Source organism: Dreissena polymorpha, chromosome 10, assembly GCF_020536995.1.
Source record: "Dreissena polymorpha isolate Duluth1 chromosome 10, UMN_Dpol_1.0, whole genome shotgun sequence".
In the NCBI taxonomy this organism is placed as follows: domain Eukaryota; kingdom Metazoa; phylum Mollusca; class Bivalvia; order Myida; family Dreissenidae; genus Dreissena; species Dreissena polymorpha.
In genome coordinates this window covers 42,676,087-42,704,037 of record NC_068364.1, presented here as the reverse complement: position 1 = coordinate 42,704,037, position 27,951 = coordinate 42,676,087, and the positions used below count along the sequence as shown (strand labels likewise).

At 41.2% G+C, this 27,951-nt stretch overlaps 2 protein-coding genes across 2 annotated transcripts in view; both read left to right on the top strand.

The window, feature by feature from the left end:
- The window catches only part of LOC127847546 (mucin-5AC-like), a 127,317-nt gene extending 103,282 nt beyond the window's left edge, over window positions 1–24,035 (top strand). Inside the window, exon 13 of the transcript XR_008034019.1 lies at window positions 23,709–24,035. The gene's annotated coding sequence lies outside the window, so the exon portion shown is untranslated. The remainder of the gene's footprint in view (window positions 1–23,708) is intronic.
- LOC127849076 (mucin-2-like) lies at window positions 1,974–24,035 on the top strand. Its single transcript, XM_052381798.1, has 11 exons — window positions 1,974–2,048; window positions 2,398–2,440; window positions 3,729–14,273; window positions 14,520–14,635; window positions 15,194–15,252; window positions 16,428–16,591; window positions 17,051–17,225; window positions 18,546–18,743; window positions 19,305–19,503; window positions 21,689–21,820; window positions 22,770–24,035. The coding sequence occupies exons 2-11, from the start codon at window positions 2,398–2,400 to the stop codon at window positions 22,815–22,817; spliced, it is 11,679 nt and encodes a 3,892-aa protein (XP_052237758.1). The 5' UTR covers window positions 1,974–2,048; the 3' UTR covers window positions 22,818–24,035.
- Window positions 24,036–27,951: the final 3,916 nt, after the last annotated feature.

The window sequence follows — 27,951 nt, the reverse complement described above, 5'->3', positions numbered from 1 at the left end:
GATTACCCCTATTGAAATTGGGGTCACTATGTCAAAGGTCATTGTCACTGTAACAATAAGTGGGAAAATCTTGCCAAAAGGAAACGTGTCTTGTTTATGATTCGCAAGATAGTTTCAATCCGTTTTAAGTGCTACCGTAATTACTCTAAGTTTTCGGACACTCTAAGTTTTCGGAAACCTCCATTTTTAGCCAAAATAAATGTTTTTTGTGACTCTTTATTTTCGGAAATACGGGTTTTCGTCCATTATAATTGACTCCAATTTTTCGAACAGTATATTTTACAGCGCTATTTTAGCTACTATGTTTCTGTCCTGTTTTCGCTTATATGGGACCTTTTGATCACGGAGTTTTACAACCGGATTTAGGTCATAAAACCTGGCACAGAATGCCCTCAGGGCAATGGACCATACCAATTGCGTAATCGGGTAGATTACCATGTATACCGATTATACACAATGGTTTCACCCAACAGCATTTGAAATTATATCGTATTCAGGTAGCAGTATGTTTTTATAACATTTTAGTAAGAGGTTGCAAATAAGTGAAGTTGTATTTTATTTAAAGCGGAGAGTACAACAAAATACAATTATTGCAATTTATTTATTGGTTTTATTTCAATAAAATAATTGAAAAAAAAACATAAACTCAAATTTCGGACACTTGTACTTTTTGAATATTTTTCGTATCTAAATGTTCGGTCACGAAAAAAGAAAAAAAAGTGTATTTAACACAAATTAAACATAAGATCTAGTCAGAAGATGTTTTATTTATAATATTAATCAAACACATTATCGCATATTTTACACACATGAAATAAGTCCTAACTGATTGTTTATTTATCACATGCCATACCCTGTTTCCTATGTAATATAAACATTACGAATATTTTTTTCTTTTATACCTTATGATAGCCTAAAATCTGACATTTCTGCAGTGAAATAACAACAGTGAAATAACACAATTGTTCTTTTCACCGATGAAAAGAACAAATTTTCGGAATTCCTTTTTCTATTTTTAGATTATCATATCAAGATGTACTTCCCTTGTTTATATCCTTGTTTATATTTTTCTGTGATCACGAGTGAAACAAAATCAATATTCCACCAAATCCAACACGTTTTCTTTTAGTTGTATGCTTTTTTACCGTTTATTTACATTGTAAAAGAGTTTAACTGAAGAATTTCCCTGGAATAATGACGTAATTTCGTCAACAAAATGACGTCATATCAATGTATTGAGGCACGCCACGGGAGAAACTCCGAGAAAGGGTAACTTTTTAGCAAAAGGGAAACAGCTGTTAATTATTTTCTTGAAAAAGGGGCATAAAAGAAACAAAAAATTTTCAGTGCGCCACTCGTGAAAATATATTTTCTCTGATCACTCGTGAAATAACAAACGATCTTACACTGACATGAACAAATATCCTCTATATCTTACACACGTGTAATATACTTCGTACGCGTTTTCATGGGCCTATTTTCGTTCGATTGACCAATTGCATTTTGTTATTTTGCTGAAATGACGTTGCAACATCAAATGACGTCACGAAATGTAAACAACATTCGGGATTTACCATTATGTTTGCGTAAATATTTATTTAATTTGCTCATTTAAAAGCATGTGATAAAATAGTTCTGAAACTCGTCATTTCATACCATATTTTATAAAACTCGTCCAGGAAATTCATTAGTAAGCTCGCCAAAGGCTCGCTTGCTAACAAAATTCCTGAACTCGTTTAATAAAACATGGTATGATATGACAACTCGTGCAAGATCCTATATATATGTTTATATTTATATGCAACAAATTGAAATTGTCACTGAACGGTATGACCTCGTATTTTCATTTTAAAAAATTTGAGCTGACAACATGATAAAAATTGCATCTTTTATCAATATTATTATCTCATCCTAGACAGAAGTTTTGAAAATACTTTAGTTATTCAGTTGACTCACATTGACTTCTGTACATACGAACAATCAAGTTTGATAACACAATTTGCGTAACTTTATTTTGTTTCTGACATCGGATACGGATTTACGAAAATGTGCGTTCACATGTACTATTTTATAACATTTGACTTTTCTCAAGTATACTTACTTATTTTCATAAAAATTTGGTTCGTTAAACATAACATAAAAAAATAAATCAAAATGTCGTCTTTACCAAAGCAAGACAAAACTTGCTTCTGAAAAACAAAATACAACTTACTGTGTTTGTTTGTGCATATCACAGAAGGCCTAATGCCACTTTGCTAGCAAATGAATATTTGCAAAATACTTGTTTCAGTTTAACGTATTTTTATGGTTGGGAAGGTTTAAGTGTGACGACAAAATATGTTCAATTGCTATTATGATTTACTTTATGTGAAATATATTGTCCAATATTTTTTTCAGATGAATTACAGCTACGTGCTTTTAGCAGTGTTGTTACTGACAGGTAACGTAATGAAGTTTTTATAGGAAACTTGAATTATGAGTTAATGTAGTAATCCTGCAGTAAATTGAATATAACAAAAACTATCGCTGTTTTTCCAAGAATATAGAATGTATAGCTCTTATTTCGTAAATGACATTGTTGAAACAAAGGAGATGTATTTCATCATCATCGAAATAAACCCCCTAATATTAAACAAAGCCTTTCCGTATGTAAAAGAATAAAACTGTTACAAGTAGAACACTGTTAAAGTAACATAAATACTAACAATCAACGAACATTTCGAAAAATAGTTCGTAAAATAAAGTTAGCCCATTAAAAATCAGTGTTCCGTTTAGCAATAACCAAATTTTCAACGCTAGATGAGGTATGGAAACATAGATTTACCGAGATACAAAATGCTCGTTTGTATTTTTTTTGGCACAATATATTCCATTTTAATTTCCTGCAACGATATCTAATAATTCGACACACGAACAAATGTTTGCTATTTCTATAAGGAACATTGATCTTGAATGTGTTAACGTAATTTTTCGAAACATTGCAAGACCTCTTCGTTGATTTTGAGTGTTAATGGGCTTTAATCGTTTTTTTTGTGATTAATGTATGCCAATTGATTTTATTTATTTCAAAACAACGACCGATAGTTTTGAGAACATGATCGGATATATAGACAAACTAAGGCTCTTGGTTCAGGTTTTTTAATCTCGCTAAATTAACTTGTCTGTATTCAACACTAATCGTGTGTGTGTTTATAAAGACCGACAGTTCTAAGAACATGATCGAATAAATTTAATAATGTGTAAGTGTCGAATACAGAAGTTTTTTTGCTCGAGTCAAACACTTTCGAAACAAATCTTCAAGACTCGTGTTTTTAGTTTCCTAAGCCTGGCTAAATAAACGTATATTCACATCTTACCTTATTTTTTCTATGTATGCGTGTGTTCAACTATATCTACAAAAATATAACAGGGTAAGTAAAATTTTCTGTTTCCGCCTAAAAACTGTACTTTGAATGTGGCATGGAATAAAATAATTTTATTTAATTTAATAATTTGCTTATTTATTTTCTGACAAACATACTAGTATCGCAGAGTTTAGTCCTCGGTGCAATATGTTTGATCGAGATTGAAAGTTATGGTGAAAGTAATTTTACTATTGACCTGTCAGCTACATGTATTAATACGTCAAGTTGTGTCTTTCGGATTGGTTTTATCAATAACTTTTAAGGAGATAAGTTGATCCGAATAACAATGTTTTCAGCAACAATACACCTTTTTATGTTTATTAGAGGAAAACATCACAACACAAGCATCAGAGGGCCAAGCACCAAATGCCACCACACCCGCACCAGTCGTCACAACACCGGCACCAGTCAACACCACACCCGCACAAGTCGTCACAACACCGGCACCAGTCGTCACCACACCCGCACCAGTCGTCACAACACCGGCACCATTCGTCACCACACCCGCACAAGTCGTAATAACACCTTCACCAGTCGTCTCAAAACCGGCACCAGTCCTCCCAACACCCGCACCAGTCGTCACAACACAGTCACCAGTCGTCACAACACCGGCACCAGTCATCACAACACCGGTATCAATCGTCCCAACACCAGCACCAGTCGTCACAACACCGGCATATATCATCACAACATCGGCATCAGTCGTCACAACACCGGCACAAGTCGTCACAACAACCGCACCTGTAGTCACAACACTGGCATCAGTCGGCATTACACCCACACAAGTCGTCACAACATCGGCACCAGTCGTTACAACACCGGCAACAGTCGTCACAACACCGACACCTGTCGTCACAACAGCTGATACAGACGTCACAACACGGGCTTCAGTGGTCACAACACCGGTACCAGTCGTCAAAACACCGGCACCAGTCCTCACAACATCGGTATCAATCGCCACGACACCGGCACCAGTCGTCACAACAGCGGCAACAGTCGTCACAACACCGGCATCAATCGTCACAACATCGGCCCCAGTCGTCACATCACCGGCACATATCATCACAACACCGGCAAAAGTCGTCACAACACCGGCACCAATTGTCACAACTCCGGCACCGATCGCCACAACACCGGCAGAAATCGTCACAACACCGGCACGAGTCGTCACAACACAGGCAACAGTCGTCACAACACAGGCACCATTCGTCACCACTACGGCACCAGTCGTCACTACACAGGAACCAATCGTCAAAACATCCGCACCAGTCGTCACAACACCGGCACCAGTCGTCACAACACCGGCACCAATCGTCACAACTCTGGCACCGGTTGCCACAACACCGGCAGAAGACGTCACAACACCGGCACCAGTCGTCAAAACACAGGCACCAGTCGTCACAACACAAGCACCATTCGTCACAACCTCGGAACCAATCGTCACAACACCCGCACCAGTCGTCACAACACCGGCACAAGTCGTCACAACACCCGCATCTGTAGTCACAATACTGGCATCAGTCGTCATTACACCCACACTAGTCGTCACAACACCGGCACTAGTCGTCACAACAACGGCAACAGTCGTCACAACACCGACACCAGTTGTCACAACAGCTGCTTCAGTCGTCACAACACGGGCTACAGTCGTCACAACACCGGTACCAGTCGTCACAACATCGGCACCAGTCGATACAACACCCTTACAAGTCGTCAAAACACAGGCACCTGTCGTCACAACACCCTCACCTGTCGTTACAACACCGGCACCAGTCGTCACAACACCCGCACCAGACGTCACAACACGGGCGAAAGTCGTCTCAACACCGACACCAGTCGTCACAATACCGGAACTTGTCGTCACCATACCCGCGCAAGTCGATACAACACGGGCAACAGTCGTCACAACACCGACACTAAATGTCAAAACACCGGCGCAAGTCGTCACAACACCAGAAACAGTCGTCACAACAACGGAATCGGTTGTCACAACACCGGCACCAGTCGTCAAAACACAAGCACCAGTCGTCACAACACAGGCACCATTCGTCACAACGCCGACACCAGTCGTAACAAAACCGGCACCAGTCGTCACAACACCGGTATCAATCGTCCCAACACCGGCACCAGTCGTCACAAAATCGGCATATTGCATCACAACACCGGCAACTGTCGTCACAACACCGGCACCGGTCGTCACTACAACGACACTAGTCTTCACAACACCGGTATCAATCGTCACACCACCGGCACCAGTCGTCGAAACACCGGCACATTTCATCAAAACACCGGCACCAGTAGTCCCAACACCTGCAACAGTCGTCACAACACCGGCACCAATCGCCATAACACCAGCAACAGTCGTCACAACACCGGCATCGGTCGTCACAACACCGGCACAAGTCGTCACAACATCGGCACCATTCATCACAACAAAGGCACAAGACGTCACAACACAGGCACCAGTCGTCACAACACCGACACCAGTCGTAACAAAACCGGTATCAATCGTCCCAACACCGGCAACAGTCGTTAAAACACCGGCACCAGTCGTCTCAACACCGGAACTTGTCGTCACCAAACCCGCGCAAGTCGATACAACACGGGCAACAGTCGTCACAACACCGACACTAGTTGTCAAAACACCGGCACAAGTCGTCACAACACCAGAAACAGTCGTCACAACAACGGAATCGGTTGTCACAACACCGGCACCAGTCGTCACAACACAGGCACCAGTCGTCACAACACAGGCACCATTCGTCACAACGCCGACACCAGTCGTAACAAAACCGGCAACAGTCGTCACAACACCGGTATCAATCGTCCCAACACCGGCACCAGTCGTCACAAAATCGGCATATTTCATCACAACAACGGCAACTGTCGTCACAACACCGGCACCAGTCGTCACAACACTGGCACCAGTCGTCATAACAACGTCACCGGTCGTCACAACAACGCCACCAGTCTTCACAACACCGGTATCAATCGTCACATCACCGGCACCAGTCGTCGAAACACCGGCACATTTCATCAAAACACCGGCACCAATAGTCACAACACCTGCAACAGTCGTCACAACACCGGCACCAATCGTCATAACACCAGCAACAGTCGTCACAACACCGGCATCGGTCGTCACAACACTGGCACAAGTCGTCACAACATCGGCACCATTCATCACAACAAAGGCACAAGACGTCACAACACAGGCACCAGTCGTCACAACACCGACACCAGTCGTAACAAAACCGGTATCAATCGTCCCAACACCGGCAACAGTCGTCAAAACACCGGCACCAGTCGTCACAACACCGGAACTTGTCGTCACCACACCCGCGCAAGTCGATACAACACGGGCAACAGTCGTCACAACACCGACACTAGTTGTCAAAACACCGGCACAAGTCGTCACAACACCAGAAACAGTCGTCACAACAACGGAATCGGTTGTCACAACACCGGCACCAGTCGTCACAACGCAGGCACCAGTCGTCACAACACAGGCACCATTCGTCACAACGCCGACACCAGTCGTAACAAAACCGGCACCAGTCGTCACAACACCGGTATCAATCGTCCCAACACCGGCACCAGTCGTCACAAAATCGGCATATTTCATCACAACACCGGCAACTGTCGTCACAACACCGGCACCAGACGTCACAACACTGGCACCAGTCGTCATAACGTCACCGGTCGTCACAACAACGACACTAGTCTTCACAACACCGGTATCAATCGTCACACCACCGGCACCAGTCGTCGAAACACCGGCACATTTCATCAAAACACCGGCACCAGTAGTCACAACACCTGCAACAGTCGTCACAACACCGGCACCAATCGTCATAACACCAGCAACAGTCGTCACAACACCGGCATCGGTCGTAACAACACCGGCACAAGTCGTCACAACATCGGCACCATTCATCACAACAAAGGCACGAGACGTCACAACACAGGCACCAGTCGTCACAACACCGACACCAGTCGTAACAAAACCGGTATCAATCATCCCAACACCGGCAACATTCGTCAAAACACCGGCACCAGTCGTCACAACACCGGAACTTGTCGTCACAACACCCGCGCAAGTCGTTAAAACACGGACAACAGTCGTCACAAAACCGACACTTGTCGTCACAACACCGGCACCAGGCGTCAAAACACCAAAACCAGTCGTCACGACAACGGCATCGGTCGTCACAACACCGGCACTAGTCGTCACAACCGCGGCAACAGTCGTCACTATACAGGCACTAGTCGTCACAACACCAGAACCCGTCGTCACAGCAACGGCATCGGTTGTAACAACACCGGCACTAGTCGTTACAAAACTGGCACCAGTCTTCACAACACAGGTATCAATCGTCCCAACACGGGCACCAGTCGTCACAACATCGGCAAATAGCATCACAACACCGGTATCAGTCGTCACAACACCGGCAACAGTCGACACAACATCGGCTCAAATCGTCACAACACTAGCACCAGTCGTCACTACACCCGCAACAGTCGTCATAACACCGACAACGGTCGTCACAAGAACGGCAGAAGTCGGAACATCACCGGTATCAATCGTCACCACACCGGCACCAGTCGTCACAACACCGGCAGATTTCATCACAACACCGGCACCAGTCATCACAACATCGGAAGCAGTCGTCACAACACCGGCATCAATCGTCACAACATCGGCATCAGTCGTCACAACACCGGCATATATCATCACAACACCGGCACCAGTCGTCACAACACCGGCACCAATCGTCAAAACTCCGGCACCGGTCGCCACAACACCGGCAGAAGTCGTCACAACACCGGCACCAGTCTTCACAACACATGCACCAGTCGTCACAACACAGGCACCAATCTTCACCACGCCGGCAACCTTCGTGACAACATCGGAACCAATCGTCACAACACCCACACCAGTCATCACAACACCGGAACAAGTCGTCACAACACCCGCACCTGTAGTCACAATACTGGCATCAGTCGTCATTACACCCACACCAACCGTCACAACACCGGCACCAGTCGTCACAACACCGGACACAGTCGTCACAACACCAACACCAGTCGTCACAACAGCTGCTACAGTCGCCACATCATGGGCACCAATCGTCACCACTCCGGCACCAGTCGTGACAACACAGGAACCAATCGTCACAACATCCGCACCAGTCGTCACAACACCGGCAAAAGTCGTCACAACACCCGCACCTGTAGTCACAACACTGACATCAGTCGTCATTACACCCACAGCAGTCTTCTCAACATCGGCACCAGTCGTCACAACACCGGCAACAGTCGTCACAACACCGACACCAGTCGTCACAACAGCTGCTTCAGTCGTCACAACACGGGCTACAGTTGTCAAAACACCGGTACCAGTCATCACAACACCGGCACCAGTCGTCAAATCATCGGCACCAGTCGATGCAACAACCTTGCAAGTCGTCACAGCACAGGCACCAGTCGTCACAACACCCGCAACAGTCGTCATAACTCCGACACCGGTCTTCACAACAACGGCACCAGTCGTCACAACACCGGTATCAATCGTCACAACACCCGCACCAGTCGTCAAAACACCAGCACAAGACGTCACAACACACGCACCTGTCGTCACAACATTGGAATCAGTCTTCATTACAACCACATCAGTCGTCACAACACCCGCACCAGTCGTCAGAACACCGACACCAGTTGTCGCAAAATCGACACCAGTAATCACAACACCGGTATCAATCGTCCCAACATCGGCACCAGTCGTCACAACACCGGCACATATTATCACAACACCGGCACCAGTCGTCACAACACCAACAACAGTCGTCACAACACCGGCAACAATCGTCAGAACATCTGCCCCAGTCGTCACAACACAGGCACATATCACCACAACACCGGAACCAGTCGTCACAACACCGGCACCCATCGTCACAACTCCGGCACCGATCGCCACAACACCGTCAGAAGTCGTCACAACACCGGCACCAGTCGTCACAAAACCCGCCCCTGTCGTCACAACACAGGCACCAATCGTTACCACACCGTCACCAGTCGTCACAACACCGCAACCAATCGTCACAATACTCGCACCAGTCGGCAGAACACTGGCACCAGTCGTCACATCACCGGCACCAGTTGTCACATCACCGGCACCAATCGTCACAACACCGGCAGAAGTCGTCACAACACTGGCACCAGTCGTCAAAACACAGGCACCTGTCGTCACAACACAGGCACCAATCGTCACCACACCGGCACCAGTCGTGACAACACAGGAAACAATCGTCACAACATCCGCACCAGTCGTCACAAAACCGGCACAAGTCGTCACAACACCCGCACCTGTAGTCACAACACTGGCATCAGTCGTCATTACACCCACTCCAGTCGTAACAACATCGGCGCCAGTCGTCACAACACCGGCAACAGTCGTCACAACGCCGACACCAGTCGTCGCAACAGCTGCTTCAGTCGTCACAACACCGGTACCAGTCATCACAACACCGGCACCAGTCGTCACATCATCGGCACCAGTCGATACAACAACCATACAAGTCGTCACAACACAGGCCCCAGTCGTCACAACACCCGCACCAGTCGTCAAAACACCGGCACCAGTCGTCACAACACCCGCACCAGACGTCACAACAACGGCGAAAGTCGTCACAAAACCGACACCAGTCGCCACTACACAGGAACTTGTCGTCACCACACCCGCACAAGTCGTTACAACACGGGCAACAGTCGTCACAACACCGACACTTGTTTTCACAACACCGGCACAAGTCGTCACAACACCAGAACCCGTCGTCACAACAACGGCATCGGTTGTCACAACACCGGCACTAGTCGTCACAACACCGGAACCAGTCGTCACAACACAGGCACCAGTCGTCACAACACAGGCACCAGTCCTCACAACACCGACACCAGTCGTCACAAAACCGGCACCAGTCGTCACAACACCGGTATCAATCGTCCCAACACCGGCACCAGTCGTCACAAAATCGGCATATATCATCACAACACCGGCAACAGTCGTCACAACACCGGTACCAATCGTCACAACACCAGCACCAGTCGTCAAAACACCGGAATCAATCGTCACAACACCGGCATCAGTCGTCACAACACCGGCACATATCATCACAACACCGGCACCAGTCGTCACAACACCGGCCACAGTCGTCACAACACCGGCACCAATCGTCACAACATCGGCACCAGTCGTCACAACACCGGCACATATCATCACAACACCGGCACCAGTAGTCACAACACCGGCAACAGTCGTCACAACACCGGCACCAATTGTCACAACACCAGCACCAGTCGTCATAACACCGGCATCGGTCGTCACAACATCGGCACTAGTCGTCACAACATCGGAACCAGTCGTCACAACACAGCCACCAGTCGTCACAACACAAGCACCAGTCGTCACAACACCGACAGCAGTCGTAACAAAACCGGCACAAGTCTTCACAACACTGGCACCAGTCGTCATAACACCTTCAACGGTCGTCACAACAACGAAACTAGTCTTCACAACACCGGTATCAATCGTCACAACACCGGCACCAGTCGTCACAACATCGGCACTTATCATCACAACACCGGCACCAGTCTTCACAACACCGGCCACAGTCGTCACAACACCGGCAACAATCGTCACAACATTGGCACCAGTCGTCACAACACCGGCACATATCATCACAACACCGGCACCAGTAGTCACAACACCGGCAACAGTCGTCACAACACCGGTACCAATCGTCACAACACCAGCACCAGTCGTCAAAACACCGGAATCAATCGTCACAACACCGGCCACAGTCGTCACAACACCGGCACCAATCGTCACAACATCGGCTCCAGTCGTCACAACACCGGCACATATCATCACAACACCGGCACCAGTAGTCACAACACCGGCAACAGTCGTCACAAAACCGGCACCAATTGTCACAACACCAGCACCAGTCGTCACAACACCGGCATCGGTCGTCACAACATCGGCACTAGTCGTCACAACATCGGAACCAGTCGTCATAACACAGCCACCAGTCGTCACAACACAGGCACCAGTCGTCACAACACCGACAGCAGTCGTAACAAAACCGGCACCAGTCGTCACAACACCGGTATCAATCGTCCCAACACCGGCACCAGTCGTCACAACTACGGCACATATCATCACAACACCGGCACCAATCGTCACAACACCGGCAACAGTCGTCACAACAACGGCACCAGTCGTCACAACACTGGCACCAGTCGTCACAACACCCGCAACAGTCGTCATAACTCCGACACCGGTCGTCACAACAACGGCACCAGTCGTCACAACACCGGTATCAATCGTCACAACACCCGCACCAGTCGTCACAACACCGGCACAAGTCGTCACAACACCCGCACCTGTAGTCACAACACTGGCATCAGTCTTCATTACAACCACATCAGTCGTCACAACACCCGCACCAGTCGTCAGAACACCGACAACAGTTGTCACAAAATCGGCACCAGTCATCACAACACCGGTTTCAATTGTCCCAACATCGGCACCAGTCGTCACAACACCGGCACATATCATCACAACACCGGCACCAGTCGTCACAACACCGACAACAATCGTCACAACATCGGAATCAATCGTCAGAACATCGGCCCCAGTCGTCACAACACCGGCACATATCACCACAACACCGGCACCAGTCGTCACAACACCGGCACCGGTCGCCACAACACCGTCAGAAGTCGTCACAACTCCGGCTCAAGTCGTCACAACACCCTCACCTGTCGTCACAACACAGGCACCAATCGTTACCACATCGTCACCAGTCGTCACAACACCGCAATCAATCGTCACAACTCTCGCACCAGTCGTCACATCACCGGCACCAATCGTCACAACTCCGGCACCGGTCGCCAAAACACCAGCAGAAGTCGTCACAACACTGGCACCAGTCGTCAAAACACAGGCACCAGTCGTGACAATACAGGAACCAATCGTCACAACATCCGCACCAGTCGTCACAACACCGGCACAAGTCGTCACAACACCCGCACCTGTAGTCACAACACTGGCATCAGTCGTCATTACACCCACACCAGTCGTCACAACATCGGCACCAGTCGTCACAACACCGGCAACAGTCGTCACAACACCAACACCAGCCGTCAAAACAGCTGCTTCAATCGTCACAACACGGGCTACAGTTGTCACAACACCGTTACCAGTCATCACAACACCGGCACCAGTCGTCACATCATCGGCACCAGTCGATACAACAACCTTACAAGTCGTCACAACACAGGCACCAGTCGTCACAACACCCTCTCTTGTCCTAAAAACACCGGCACCAGTCGTCACAACACCCGCACCAGACGTCACAACACCGCCGAAAGTCGTCACAACACCGACACAAGTCGCCACAACACCGACACTTGTCGTCACCACACCCGCGGAAGTCGTTACCACACGGGCAACAGTCGTCACAACACCGACACTTGTTGTCACAACACCGGCACCAGTCGTCACACCACCAGAACCAGTCGTCACAACAACGGCATCGGTTGTCACAACACCGGCACTAGTCGTCACAACACCGGAACCAGTCGTCACAACACAGGCACCAGTCGTCACAACACAGGCACCAGTCGTCAAAACACCGGCACCAGTCGTCACAACAACCGCACCAGACGTCACAACACCGGCGAAAGTCGTCACAACACCGACACCAGTCGCCACAACGCCGGAACTTGTCGTCACCACACCCGCGCAAGTCGTTACAACACGGGCAACAGTCGTCACAACACCGACACTTGTTGTCACAACACCGGCACCAGTCGTCACGACACCAGAACCCGTCGTCACAACAACGGCATCGGTTGTCACAACACCGGCACTAGTCGTCACAACACCGGAACCAGTCGTCACAACACAGGCACCAGTCGTCACAACACAGGCACCAGTCGTCACAAAACCGACACCAGTCGTCACAAAACCGGCACCAGTCGTCACAATACCGGTATCAATCGTCCCAACACCGGCACCAGTCGTCACAAAATCGGCACATATCATCACATCACCGGCAACAGTCGTCACAACACCGACAACAGTCGTCACAACACCGGCACCAGTCTTCACAACACTGGCACCAGTCGTCATAACACCTTCAACGGTCGTCACAACAACGGCACTAGTCTTCACAACACCGATATCAATCGTCACAACACCGGAACCAGTCGTCACAACACCGGCCACAGTCGTCACAACACCGGCACCAATCGTCACAACATCGGCACCAGTCGTCACAACACCGGCACATATCATCACAACACCAGCAGCAGTCGTCACAACATCGGCAACAGTCGTCACAACACCGGCACATATCATCACAACACCGGCACCAGTAGCCACAACACCGGCAACAGTCGTCACAACACAGGCACCTTTCGTCACAACACCCGCACCAGTCGTCAAAACATCGGCACCATTCGCCATAACACCCGCACCAGTCGTCAAAACACCGGCACAAGTCGCCACAACACCCGCACCAGTCGTCACAACACCCGCACAAGTCGTCACAACACCGGCACCAGTCGTCGAAACACCGGCACCAGTCGTCACAACACATTCACCAGTCGTCACAACACCGGCACCGGTCGTCACAACACATTCACCAGTCGTTACAACACCGGCACCAGTCGTCACAACACATTCAACACCGGCACCAGTCGTCATAACACTAGTACCAGTCGTCACAACGTCAAAAGGCGTCAAAACAACAGTGCCAGGTGTCACAACACAAGCATCTGGTGCATACGTATATTCAAAGAGTAAGAAATTTGAGAAATTTAAAAATGGGATGGTCTGAACATTCGCTAACTTTGGAAAACTATTTAATGGCAATCTAATTTTGAGTGTTAATGTTTGTCTATTTGTAATCTTTTTTTTAACTATATCTAACTTGATATTTTCACTAAAAATTTCAATGTTTAGATCAGTATTTGTTTTTAGTTCTTTTTTTAACAAGAAAAGTGTTCTCCATTGATTCGAATGTAGTATATGTTCGATATTTTCAGCGGAAGTGAATATTGCAGTGCCTCTGCAGGTTAGGCTTAATACCACCTTCTCGAACGAATTAAGCAATTCTAGCTCGCCATCATTTAAAGAATATAAGAGCAAATTTCAAAAAGCGGTAAGCGGTTAAAACTGTTATCTCTTTAATTAAGATCGATTTTATCGAAAGCCTAAGGACTATTGAATAAATCTTTGGACCCTCTTCCCTGGGAAAAAATTATTTTATGCCAAACGAGTAGACCATTTTAATACTTCCATAGTGGTGCTTAATTGCTCGTTGTCGGCTCATGTACTTGTTACGAATACCTCGGGTACTCTTAAGTATACTGCAATGTAACACGGGTAAATACGCTTAAAGGCTTCCGGCCATACTCCGGGGTACTTTTTAGTGTATTTTCCGTACCCCGAGTAATTTGTAGTGTACTTAAGAGTACCCGGGGAACTTTTCAGTAATACCTTAGCCGAAAATGATCAAATTAAGACATAGTGGATACAGAACCCTTAATCTCGGAATCGGAATAGTTTTCGGTATTTAAGTATTGTGTTCACATCTTCATTACTGTACATATTATGCATATATTATATTACTTTTTGCTAATATGTCCATAATTGTTAAGATTAAATATGGAATGTATTGTTACCAAGATATACGCCAGGAAATTTATGTCTTTTGTAGCTGACAGACACATTCAAAGATGTCGAAGGATTCCAATACGTTAAAGTTCACAATTTTACGTGAGTCTCAGAAGGGTTTTGATTAAATGGCCTTAACAAAAAAATGCAAATTGAAATAAAAAATCTGTCTCTTTGAGTTTATGAAACTGATTCAGATTAAATAAACAGTATAAATTCTCTAACTCGATGATCGATAACTCGCAAATCTAACAAATTAAAGCGAATCATTAATTCTGCAATAAGAAATGCCCACCTATAACTCGAGCATCTATAACACCGACACGATTATCGGTCTGGTGTCGATCACCAATTTACCCTCAATAACTCATAATTCAACTCCGTGTACAGATGTTAGATAGGGACAAATCGCTAGCACCTTGTAATATTTGAGCCGGGGGAAAAGCGTCCACAGAATGAGGCAGCTTGAAACAGATTAAAGGGGCCGTTTAACAGATTTCACGTTTTGGTTAATTGACAAAAATAAAAACATTGTTTCAGATTCGCAAATTTTCGTTTTAGTTATGATTTTTTTTTAGGAAATAGTTATACTTACCATTTATCATGTTCTTAAATATCTATTATATGCATCTTTTGACGATTTGAAAACCTGGAAATTATAAAGCGTCGTGCGACCCGAAACGATTGAATAATTTGGAAAGTTCTGTTGTTGTCCTTATATTTTGGGAAACTACGTGGATTGCTTATATAGGTACAAAAATACATCCTCTCAAAGCATGAGCATGGATGGTCGAGTGGTCTAGGCGGGAGACGTTTTACTCAAGGAGACCAGGGGTCAGTGGTTCGAGCCCTGTTGAGGGTTACTTTTTCCCTTTTTTAAATTGTATTCTTTGTTTTTTTACTGGAGATTTTTAGGTCAAATGTTTAAATTTGTCAATATAAAGCATTTGATGAAAAGCTTCAATACATGCCAAAATCTGTTATAGGGACCATTTTAGGGGCAGGCTTGTCCATTAAGAGATATGTGTTTGCGTTAATAGAACAATTGACATCTTCTGAAATGTTCTTCAACATTTCGTTGCACACATAAAACATATTTTAACATTTGTATTGCTTATGTATTTTATTTGTAATAAGCAAAAGTGTACGTATTGCTGAATATTAAAAGCATGGTTGTCCACGACATATATTTTTAAAGTAATTTTGCCACGCAAGTTTAATTGTTTTAACCATATGCCAAGCAAGAAATAGTTTCCACATGAGTTTTCTATTTTCAGCAATGGCAGTGTCGTTTGTAACTACGAGGTTGTGTTTCAAGGACGCACTAACCTTACAGGTGAAGAGACAAAAATAAGTTCAGTTAGTGTAAACGTGATTTTAAATAACACAAGCTACACAGCGACAATCAATACGACAGAACTCAGAACCGTTTTTCTCCGAGGTAGGTTTTCGTTTAATAGACGTATTCATATTGCTGTTAAGTATTTAATGGTATGTCAGGTATTTCTTATCACAAATATTAAAGCTACAGTGTACTTCATGTTAAATACATTAACACAATCGTGAAGTATGCATTTCATCGGACATTCAATTGAAACAATTAGTGTAATTAAAATCGCACGAACAAAATATGTTATAGGTTTAATACCTGTGTGGACTAAATTCGCAGAATGTTAAGAAGTCATAGAAATACCAAAGCCCCAAACCACATGGTCAACACGCCTTCAGAATAATACCGATGATATGATACCATTGCGTATTGCAGATAACTTTAAGGATTTGCATGTAGTGAAAGTGATTGAAATAAAGAAGAACATGTGTATTTGTGTATGAAACTTTGTCAAACCAACCACTTAACAACGTTTAATTGGTGTTTTAAATTATATCAACATTTTTCCAGCTTCACAGACCTCGGGATGCCAGTATGTTCAGAACCCATGTGGTGTAGAATACCGGATGGACTGTAATTTAGGCAACATAGTTTGTCTTCATCCGTGTGGTCAGCCCGATGCCGTCCATTGTAACGAACATGGTTCCTGTGTGTATGACCACAGGACGCAGTCTACCGTATGCAGGTAAAATTGCAAAAATAATATGTCATTAAGGGCTACTTTTTGCAACGTTATCTTATGTCAGTCATCACAATGTGATACTACTGCACAAAACGCATATACCAACACATTTACACTATCTTAAATATTATCTTAGTTGTTTACAAATACATGAACGTTGTTGAAAAAAAGACTATAATGTGCTGCATCGGCATTGTCACCCATATGACCGTCGCCCGTTAGAAGCCTTTTTAATAAAAAAATTAAGTTAAGGAATACTGGAGAATCTCCGTTCAAGAGACGACCCTGGGGTTTTTAGAGATCGGTGTGCATCACCTTTTCCACTGTACCTCTGCAAAACTCTCATACGAAATACGACTGAGTATATGAATATTAACCGGTTATCCCGGAGTTCGGTTGCAAGTGTAAACACGGATCCGCTCCAACATTTATAAAAAAATCCACGATTTCATTTTTGTGAGTTAACTTGCGCAAGAACAACTTGACAGTATTCAAGTCAAATAACCCAAATTTGATAATAAATATTTATCAATACATGCGACAAGTGAGTCTTTTCTTTTTCATTCCAATCTGAATTATAAATGTATAAATAAAACAAATACATATATAGTGTATCACCAGATTATTCAACTAACTCCATCTCTTTATGATTCATGATAATAAATAATATACCTACCGGTATATGCTATGCCATTGCAGTGTAGGACAGAAACCCGTTCTTCTGTTTAAAATATCTCTGCGTCACCATTTTAAAAATAATAATACAAATTATTGCTTTTACTATGCATTTCGGCGGGGATGAATGTGTGGTATGGCGTTGGCATGTAAATAACGAGCATGTTAATTAAAAAAAATGCAGTTTAACTGCTTTGTGTGTCTTTTTTTGTCTAAATGTACTTTATTTTTGTATCAGTTGATTTCTTTTGTTTAAATGATTAATTTCGATCGAAAATGCATACTTTATAGTTGATTTCGAGAATTATGTCGAACTTTTATACATTTCCTTGATAAATCTATGTGGCGCCGTTGTATCAGGCCGATATCACCATAGAGGTATAATTAATTCGTCCGCCATAATAACAATATAGCAAAAAACACTCAAGAAACAGTATTAGGAGAAAAACTGTTCAATGGCTGAATGTAACACTGAAAATTTGATCAACGTAATCAGTATTACAATAAATAGTGCGAGTGACAACACACGAAGGAGAGGGGCACATCACTTATATGAAGAGTTTCAACTCCGTTGAAAAATTTAACTATGTCTTCAATATCATTTCCATCAATAAAAAAGTTGACACTGATACCGTTTCAATATTGCAGTTGCAAAGAAAGCGACACACACGTGTTTAATGGGAAATATTGCGAAGTTAAAGTGGAAAAACTACAACTAGAGTCTACGTATATCGTTGCCATAGCAGCCAGTGTGGGCGGGGTCATAGTCATCGCTGCGGCGGTGGCCATCGTGTGTCTGGTCTACAGGCTGAGGAGGAGGAATACTTTAAATGAAACTGATGAAAGGTCTGGGCTGGTTATCACAAATCTCCTTAAGGACTTAACTTAAGTTGAACTCAATGCGAACATTTCAGATGAAATTTTCTGTAAGAAACACAATGAGTTACAAATCGATGGAAAGTAATTTAGTTATTATGCAATATTTACTTGTTTTATTTTTTTTAATTTAAGTTAACATTAAGATAACTAAATTGTCAGATACTTGTGCATTTTATGCATTTGACCGGTTTCAACAAATTTCCCTAAATTATCTATAAGTAGCTTTGTAAATAGGCCCCTTTAACAATTCCATGCTTTCATACACAGTTATTACGGTAACAATTGCGTAACTCAATAGTGATTGATAATGCGTTGAGAACATTAGAAAAGCTATCCCTCATTGTTCTTAATGTCTTTAATCTACAGACAACTTTGTTCGGACTTTGTTCTGGTGGATGGGCGTGTTCACAAATGTCAGAAAGTACCATTAATAGAATGATGATATGATATTTCTACAATGGATTTATTAAAATAACGGTCAGAAAATATTGTTTATATTCAAGTTATATAGTTTATTCTTCCATTCAGCGGTGAGAGCATTGGCCTAGATGATCTCAGAAGATCCAGTCGGACACGCTCCGAAAACAGTGACGAAAAGTTCAGAGGTCCGCGCACATCAAAAGAGACGACCTCAAACGGCTCTATAGGTGACTTTGAAAGGTCAGAGGAAACGAGGGTACTGGACGGCATGGAACACAAAGTCACAAGGGACGAGAAAGGCAATGAGGTGATGTCTCGTTTATAGTTATTCTAATGTAGGTTCTAGGTTTTCTGAAGAATTTACTGTATTCTTCGGAGACAACTACATTTAATTGACAGGTAACGAGTCAGACTTAGTTAATCGATACCTTAATAAGTATCACTCATTGCGCAGTTAGTTGTTCTGCTATATATACCAAAAGAGTCTACATAATCATCACTCGATTTCGTTATGCATTAACCAATGCGCACATTATTTTCCGAAAGAGTGTTTTATTTCTAGCAAAGTATGTCTGTACTGTAAGCACCTTTATTAGCTAAATGGGCACAAAGTAATTACGATAAGCTCTTTCGGTAACGTGATGTCCGTCGTCCGTCCGTCACGTCCATGACAAAACTTAAGAGAAATATGAAGGAATCTATGAAAATTGTTTCAAGTGATCCTATCTATTTCACGAGTAGGTCACGGGATTTCCAAATTGGATTTTAATACTGAAATTTTCTCATCAATTGCGAATCTCTGAGGTTTACTTTTTGTATGTCACATCATATGTTGGTCCCCTTCTTCAAAGTATGTTGATGTGAAAATTGGCTTCGCCACGAGGTCATCACTTGTACAATGACTTTTATAAGGAAAACATTAACCAAACAATCTTTTTGTCGTAAAGCCCTAGGCTTTCTTATGTGGTATGTAGCATCCTTAACAGAGTTGCTTCACAGTTTGTTCAAGTTATGTTCCTGATTTAAAAGTGACAACGTTCAAAGGGGTCACCATGTTAAGAAACACTTGTATATGGAAAGCCTTTAAAAAATATTGTCTTAAGCTGTAAAGCCAAAGGCTTTCATGTTTTGTATGTAGCATCATCTAGAGGTCCTCTACAAAGGTTGTTCAAATCTCGTCCATTGGATCTAAACTTGAAATGCATCCGATTCACAAGTTTTGCATAGCGTATATAGGGTGACCCATAAAAAATATCTTGTGTAAAACTGCAAAGCCAAAGTCTTTTATATTTGATATGAAGCGCCATCTAGGGGTCCGCTACACAGTTAAAATCATGCCCAAAGGTTAAAACTGACAAGATCCATGTAAATAAATGTTAAATTTAGACTTATATAGCAAAATAACATTCTTCTCCAAAAATACAAGGTGCAGAGGAGTAATATTTTGTATGTATCGTCACATTGTGGTCTCCTTCAAAGTATCTTTACATCAGTGTCGAAGCTGATTAAAGCCGTGGAGTCTATGATATATATATAGAGAGAGATAGAGAGAGTTATATAGCAAAAACAACTTTAACAATAATCTCTGAAACCACAAAGATCGAGCTTTGATATTTGGTATGTGACAGTGTGGGCCTGGACAAAGGTTGTTCAAATCACGACCCTGTGGTCATAACTGGCTACGCCCAAAGGGGTCACATCATTAATATAGACTTATATGTAGCACAAAAGCCAGAGGTGCAGATATTGGTACATAGCATCTTATATTGGTCATTTTATATTTAAGTTACCGGTAGTTCATTTGATTCCCCTGTAGTCACACGTAGCTCCAAACGGGCGAGCGTGCAAGAATCCTCAGGATTCTCGTGCTTTTTCTAATTTTTCAACAACTGAATTCATGTAAATTTCTTACGCACATGATTAATCAGACGAGAAGGAAGTTAACTAATTGATAATGTATTGTTTCGGTTTTCTGTCAAGTAGTTCTCGATGCCACATGGGGCAAACAGGATGTTTTAGTCAATATTTGTACCGGCATGTATGATAACAATTGTACATGCATATCCGGACCAATCTGGTTTTAACAAAATACGTGTTCTTAAGCACTCGAGAGTTCCTAACATTTGCATGCATGTACTTAATTTTATCGGCCGCATTTAATTTGTAAATGTTTATTAAAAATTTTCGAGAAAAAATTGGACCCTAATTGTTTGTTCTTAGGAAAAGATCAAAACCAAACAAAAACAGTGTTAAAACCCGATTATTTGCCTACAATCGTTCTGCTGTCCCACAATTATATCTTGAACATCCAATGAGTAATGAATAGACTACAACTTGCAACACTCATAAAACAGTGGATTTAGTAAATGATTCGATAATACATGTATAAACAAATTGTACATGTTTCCCATTATGATTTTATAGCAGCACCCTGATGTATTTTCGCCGATAGAATTTGTCTAGTTTAATCGTAGTAGGTTCTACATACGTAGGTGTACATCTACCAGCCAAAGCAACCACGTGACTTAGATCGGCAGCGTCTGTCAACCGTATACTCGTGTGCGTCAGAGGACAACGCGCAGACCGGAAGTAGCATGTACAACTATATTGACACCGAGACGAAGGTAGTATGGGAATCAGTTCTTCACAAAATAAAACTCAGACAATAGGAAAAGCACCTTACTTGGCACAGTTGCACTTAAAAGTAAACATAAATATGAGCATTAGACTGAGCCCCGAAAATACAAGTGGGCGCAATATACATATAAGCTATATACTTGGTCGATTTTCTAAAAATCACTTTATGTACTATGATCATAAATTACCTTAGAGTGAAAGACTCTGTCAACATATGCACAAACAAATCGGCTGATATGTCCGTCAGTCATTTTAAATAATTGTGAATAGAATTGAGAAATTCTAAGGCATTTACCATTAAATGTAAACAAGAGGATCCGCGGTTTTACCGAGCAACATCAAAACTGATGTGTTTTGGGTCCTTATAAAAAAACAATTTCATTAATAATTGCACATATACCCGTCTTTTTTTCCTCTGCTACTTTAATTGTGATCGTTAAAATATAAACAAAGTGTGACTTCAGCTGTTCTATCAGGGGAAAAAGCCTTATTTTAGCGCGTGGTGCGTACTTTATGGAAAGATACCAGGTGCTAATCATTGCGACGCTGCCCTACTTGAACAAAACTGGGGCAACCGCATTGAGATCGTCAAAACAAAGCGTTAAGGGGTTTAGATAACAATAAATGTTTCTTTGTAAACATTGTGTTCGAGTGTTCAATGCGCAATTTACTGATTTCGTTATACCTACATAATCACTACTATACAAAAATGACACCAACGTTTGTCGCTTGTTTACCGCATTCACGGATTGTTTTTAACTTGTATATCGTTTTTCTAATTATACAACCAAACAATTAATTCTCGTATTAAAAATCGTAGGTTTTTTATATTTATTACAATGAGTTTTGTTTTATGGGTAAGTTAATTATTAATTGATGAAATTGAAACTTCAAAAAATGTATAAAAATTCAGTTACATTGTCATTTATGTTGCAGTATCAAATCCGTCGACCAAATGTCAGCATCAGAACCATTCGCATTTGAGATGGAACATTCAGCAAAAAAGTATTGTTTACAAAATGAACGGCATAATAATTGACAATTCTACGATACACCATTGAACTTACAATCGTGTGACGCATTGAATTACTTGAACATTCAAAAGTTAATGTAGGCATAATAAGTGAAAATTCTACAAAACAGCATTGACCTATTAATGGTTTAACGCATTTAATAACATAAACGTTCAAAAGTTTAATATAGGCATACTGACAATTATACAAAACAGCATGGAGCTTTTTATTGTTTGACGCATAAAATTGCTTTTACGTCCAAAAGGCGTTTATAGGAATTATAAATGATAATAAGTGATAATTTGAAAAAGCCTTGACCTTTATTGAGAATTTCACACAATCCATATTGGAAAGTTATTAATAATTGTTAGTTCAAATGTCTCATTGATGTTTTTGTTTGCGTGTTTTCCTACGCAGTTTTTATCGATTTCTTGTTATTAATTATATGTAATACGTCAAAATGTTATGTATATATAAAACTAATATTGCTAATACACGTTTGCATGATTGTTCATAATCATTCCATTATCTTTTTATACCTAATATAGTATATGAATTTGTCATTTGTCAATTCTATCATCACTTACTTCCAGTAGTATTATATAACTATACAATAGAGTTGCTGAATTGTTTATTGCATCACGAGATACTGTACAGGTTCCGACAAAAGAATCGTTAACCGATTAGAATTTGTAACTGATGTGAGGTTTTCAGTGGCCTCCACTTAAACGTAAGATTTGTTTCTTTTATCAAGGGAAACACATGCGGTATTTTTTACTTTTTGACATAGGTGGAGTGAACAAGAGTGGAATGTGGGGGCATGTATACTATCAATCTTTGCTAAGTGCGTACCTTTTAGCAGGTGAATTCTTCAACAACTGCGCTTAAGGGCCAAAATGGCCCTCTAGTGACATGATTACTAAATCAACCATACATGGTATATATCATGTTTATGTTCAATAAAATATATATTGTATCTTTTATTAAAACTATGTACCGGCAAATTTTTTATATATCACAAGGGTTTGAGTACTCATACTGGTTTTAATTTGTATTTTGAACTAAAAATACCAGCCTTTTGTTCATTATTGTTTCACATTTTAGGATATATGTCTTGTTTCATCTTTTTTTTAAGTTTTCCCCACGATCAACATTCGCCTCATTAAATGCGTAAACACGTACAAATTCATGAACGTGTCTTATATAACTTCTTATATTAGCTCATGCTTCTCAAATAAGGCTAACAGATTAATAGTGTCTTGTTCTGAGAAAACTGGGCTTAATTCATGTGCGTAAAGTGTCGTCCCAGATTAGCCTGTGCAGTCTGCACAAGTTAATCAGGGACGATACTTTCCGCTTAAATGGTATTTTTAGTTTCAAGGAAGTCCCTCCTTACCGAAAATCAAGTTTAGGCGGAAAGTGTCGTCCCTGATTAGCCTGTGCGGACTGCACAGGCTAATCTGGGACGACACTATACGCACATGCATTAAGCCCAATTTTCTCAGAACAAGACACAATAGATTAGCCCTAGCTATTCACATACAAAATTTAATTTTAAGACGTATTTGATTCTAGGACCTTAGGCTTAGCAAAATTATTCTGTTCTTATAGAACGCGGAAACGCGCATGTCTACGCGTAAATAACAAATGAAACAATTAAATCACTACATTAGTTATACTTTTTGAGTTACGTGCGGTAAAACGATTCAACTGACAGATGGATGGAATGGACGCATATGGATTAATCGGTATCGCTCTCCACCTCTTGGAAAGTTAGGGCATATACAAAGTTCACAAGAATTGAAGAAAACGGTCGCCGTGTCGTAATGGTTAAGGTATCCGCCTAGCGGCCGGGAGGTCATCGTTTCAATCCCAACTATGGGGGAGTTCTTTAGATTTTCTCATAAACAACAAGTAATGGTTTGACCAAGGAAACGGAAAAGAGAGCGTGCTAATAAGCATTCGAAATTAAGTTCAAATAAATAAGTTTGAACTTTAAACTGAAGATATGACTGATTTAAGGAAATTCGTATAGGGTTGTTTTTTCTGTACTTACCACTATGTTAATACATACTAGCCACGATTTTTGCATGTAAAATTACTCACTGTGATAAAAAACGGTTGACAATATAAATTTATTTAAACCTAAATCATGCTTCTATAATATCACTGTTTTTGTACACATATTTACTACGGTCGTAAGATAACACGTTTATCGTATCAATGTTTGCAAATGCGTCCTGGGAACAGAAGAATGTCCGCTCAGGTTTTTTTAGTTGGGAATCGAATCAATACGATGCGTCGAACATTTCAAGATTGAAGTGTTTGTGATAAAATTACGGAAATCTGATATGGTTATATCTTATAGAAAAGAAAAATACTAGGTTGATATTTACTATGAACAATATTAATGTGACGGAGCGGGACCTGACGTCTATAATCAGCCCTCTGCCGTTATACGGCTAGACTTGATTATAGACGTCTGGCCCCTCCTTGCCGTGTGTTATTGTCTAAATATATGGGACCAATAATCATGACAACGTGAAAATCAGACTGTATACCTATACTGTGCAAAAAGTATGTGAAACGCATGTTTATTATATTAAATACGTTAAAATGTTATGTAAATATACAAATATCTAGTTATATATAAAAAAATATATTGATAACAATATATAAATGTTAAATGGTTACGTGAATATGGACTTAACGTTTTGTAAACTATACATCAATTCATAAGTGCTTTGCTGTTTAAAATAAAAAATTTACTGAAATTACAAAGAAAAATATGATATTGTTTTAATGAAGAAAAAAAAGACTTATTGAGTACACAAACTGTATAAAGTTGAATAGAGTTGTATTTGGATTTAATTGAACTTTTTATATAATACCAAACAAACAACAACAGCCATTATGTAGTAAATATATTTTGCTGCAGTAGTGTCGTTCTATTCGATGATATTATTTTAAATAAACCATATATTCTTGCATGTTTCGTCAATACCTGCCTGCCATGTACTCGAAATGCCACATACACATTGATAAACAGATACCGATAAAATAAATCATACAAGGGTTGTATAAAAAGACAAAAGACACAAGTGAGATGTGAGCTTGTTTTCGGCTATTTTACGACTATAAGTTTCCTATACAGGAAGAACAGTGAATGTCATATTATATTCAAATGACGAAAATATCATTAACAATTGGATATGTTCAAGTTGCATTTTTACATGATGGACACTGTTAATTTATGTAATACTGATGTTTTGAGAATTTTTGGCTAATTATAATTTCACGAGAGAAGGGTGTCAAAAACGTTGTTTACAAAGTATATCATGTCTTTCAGACTTTTGATGATTTGCAGAAACGTTTCAAAACTACACTTATGTAAAAGAATCATTACTGAACAAGGTTATTTCTAGTAATTTCGTATTTTGTGTCATGGCGCTAACGTCATTTATTGCACAAAATACGTGTATAACCATAAGCACATACAATGTTTTGCAAAGCATATTAGATGTGACAAGCGTAGAATTAAACGACCCAATCGGACATCTGTACGAATGAACAAATCAATATTTGATAAGAAAATTGTGAAACCTGATTTGGTTTTCTTATATCGTAGACGAATTTACTCAAAACGTTAGTTGACATGTACTATTTTATTATAACACTGTAATAAAAGTTATTATTATTTACAACACTATTATACAAAAAAAATACTTTATTTTAAATTTAATAAAAACTATGGTTGTGGTATATCAAGAAACATAAAACATTTTATTGCGGTAAGTTGTAATACGGTTGACTTTTAAATTATTACATGTTTGGTAAATTGACAAAATTTAAAAAAAGTTGTTTCAGATTTGCAAATTTTCGTTGTAGTTATGATATTTGTGAGGAAACAGTGGTACTGAACATTTATCATGCTCTAAAATATCCATTATATTCATCTTTTGACGATGTAAAAACCTGAAAATTATAAAGCGTTGCAACGCGAAGCGATTGAATAATTTGGAGAGTTCTGTTGTTGTCGTTATATTTTGTGAAACTACGAGGGTTGCTTATGTAAACTAAAAAATACATTGTTCATTGTATGAGCACGGATGGCCGAGTGGTCTAAGTGGTAGACTTTTACTCCAGTACCCAGGGGTCAGTGATTCGAGCCCTGTTGAGGTAAACTTTTTTTCTTTTTCAAATTTTATTCTTGATTTCTTAGTGGAGCTTTTTAGATCAAATGTTTACATTTATCAACATAAAGGATTTACTGAAAAACGTCAATACATGCCAAAATCTGTGAAAAGGCCTTTTTAAACCTTCGCCAAAAAAATAACAACTTTGTAAACTCCAAAATATATATTTGTTAGTTTTGGTGTTTCTAAAAATAACAAACCAAATATCTACGAATACAATTGCTATTGGCCAAGGAAAGCATCCATAGTGGATGCAACGGATTGTACATTTCTTTCAGGACGGGTCTTATAAAGTTTTGTGGATTTTTTAAAGTCCATTATAATTTAGTCAAACTGTAAACAAACAGTGTGTAAGGTATGTTGTTTGTTTTATCACAAAGTAATATCTTGGACATCTTGTGACCAAATTTAACAGTTAACACTTAAAAAAAAAATTCTGAAGTTTATTATACAATTTATTTTGTAAACGTCTTTGCTGTGAAACCATGCAGGACTGGTCAATTCAAACATTTTAAAGTTTTCGTAACCACATGTAAGCGTATGCAGTTGAAGGGAAATTCAAACATTTTTAATCAGTTCAAAAATGACAAGAGCATATGAAAAAATATTCATGATGGTGTCAGAAATTAAGGATTTTAATTTTGGATATATTGGGAATGGAGGATTTAATTAAGAAGTTAACGATTAGACGATGCATCCCCCAAATGATGGCCCAACTTACTTTATCTCGACTGGATATATCCGGACTCAGCTCTGGTAAATAGAAATATTCAATATTTAATATTAAAAAAGTATTGTCTAAACACCCTACCCGACTCAATGTTTCGAAGAAGGAACCGAACTATGTTTGTTTTCGTGAAATCGGGTGTCCGCTATATTCCTATATAAAAATAATCAGTATGTGTTATT

Excerpts from the sequence above, each read along its gene's own strand:
- LOC127849076 (XM_052381798.1), top strand. The coding sequence starts at position 2,398 with ATGAATTACAGCTACGTGCTTTTAGCAGTGTTGTTACTGACAG. Across the intron at positions 17,226-18,545 it reads ACGCAGTCTACCGTATGCAG|TTGCAAAGAAAGCGACACAC; the intron begins GTAAAATTGCAA and ends TCAATATTGCAG. Across the intron at positions 21,821-22,769 it reads ATATTGACACCGAGACGAAG|TATCAAATCCGTCGACCAAA; the intron begins GTAGTATGGGAA and ends TTTATGTTGCAG.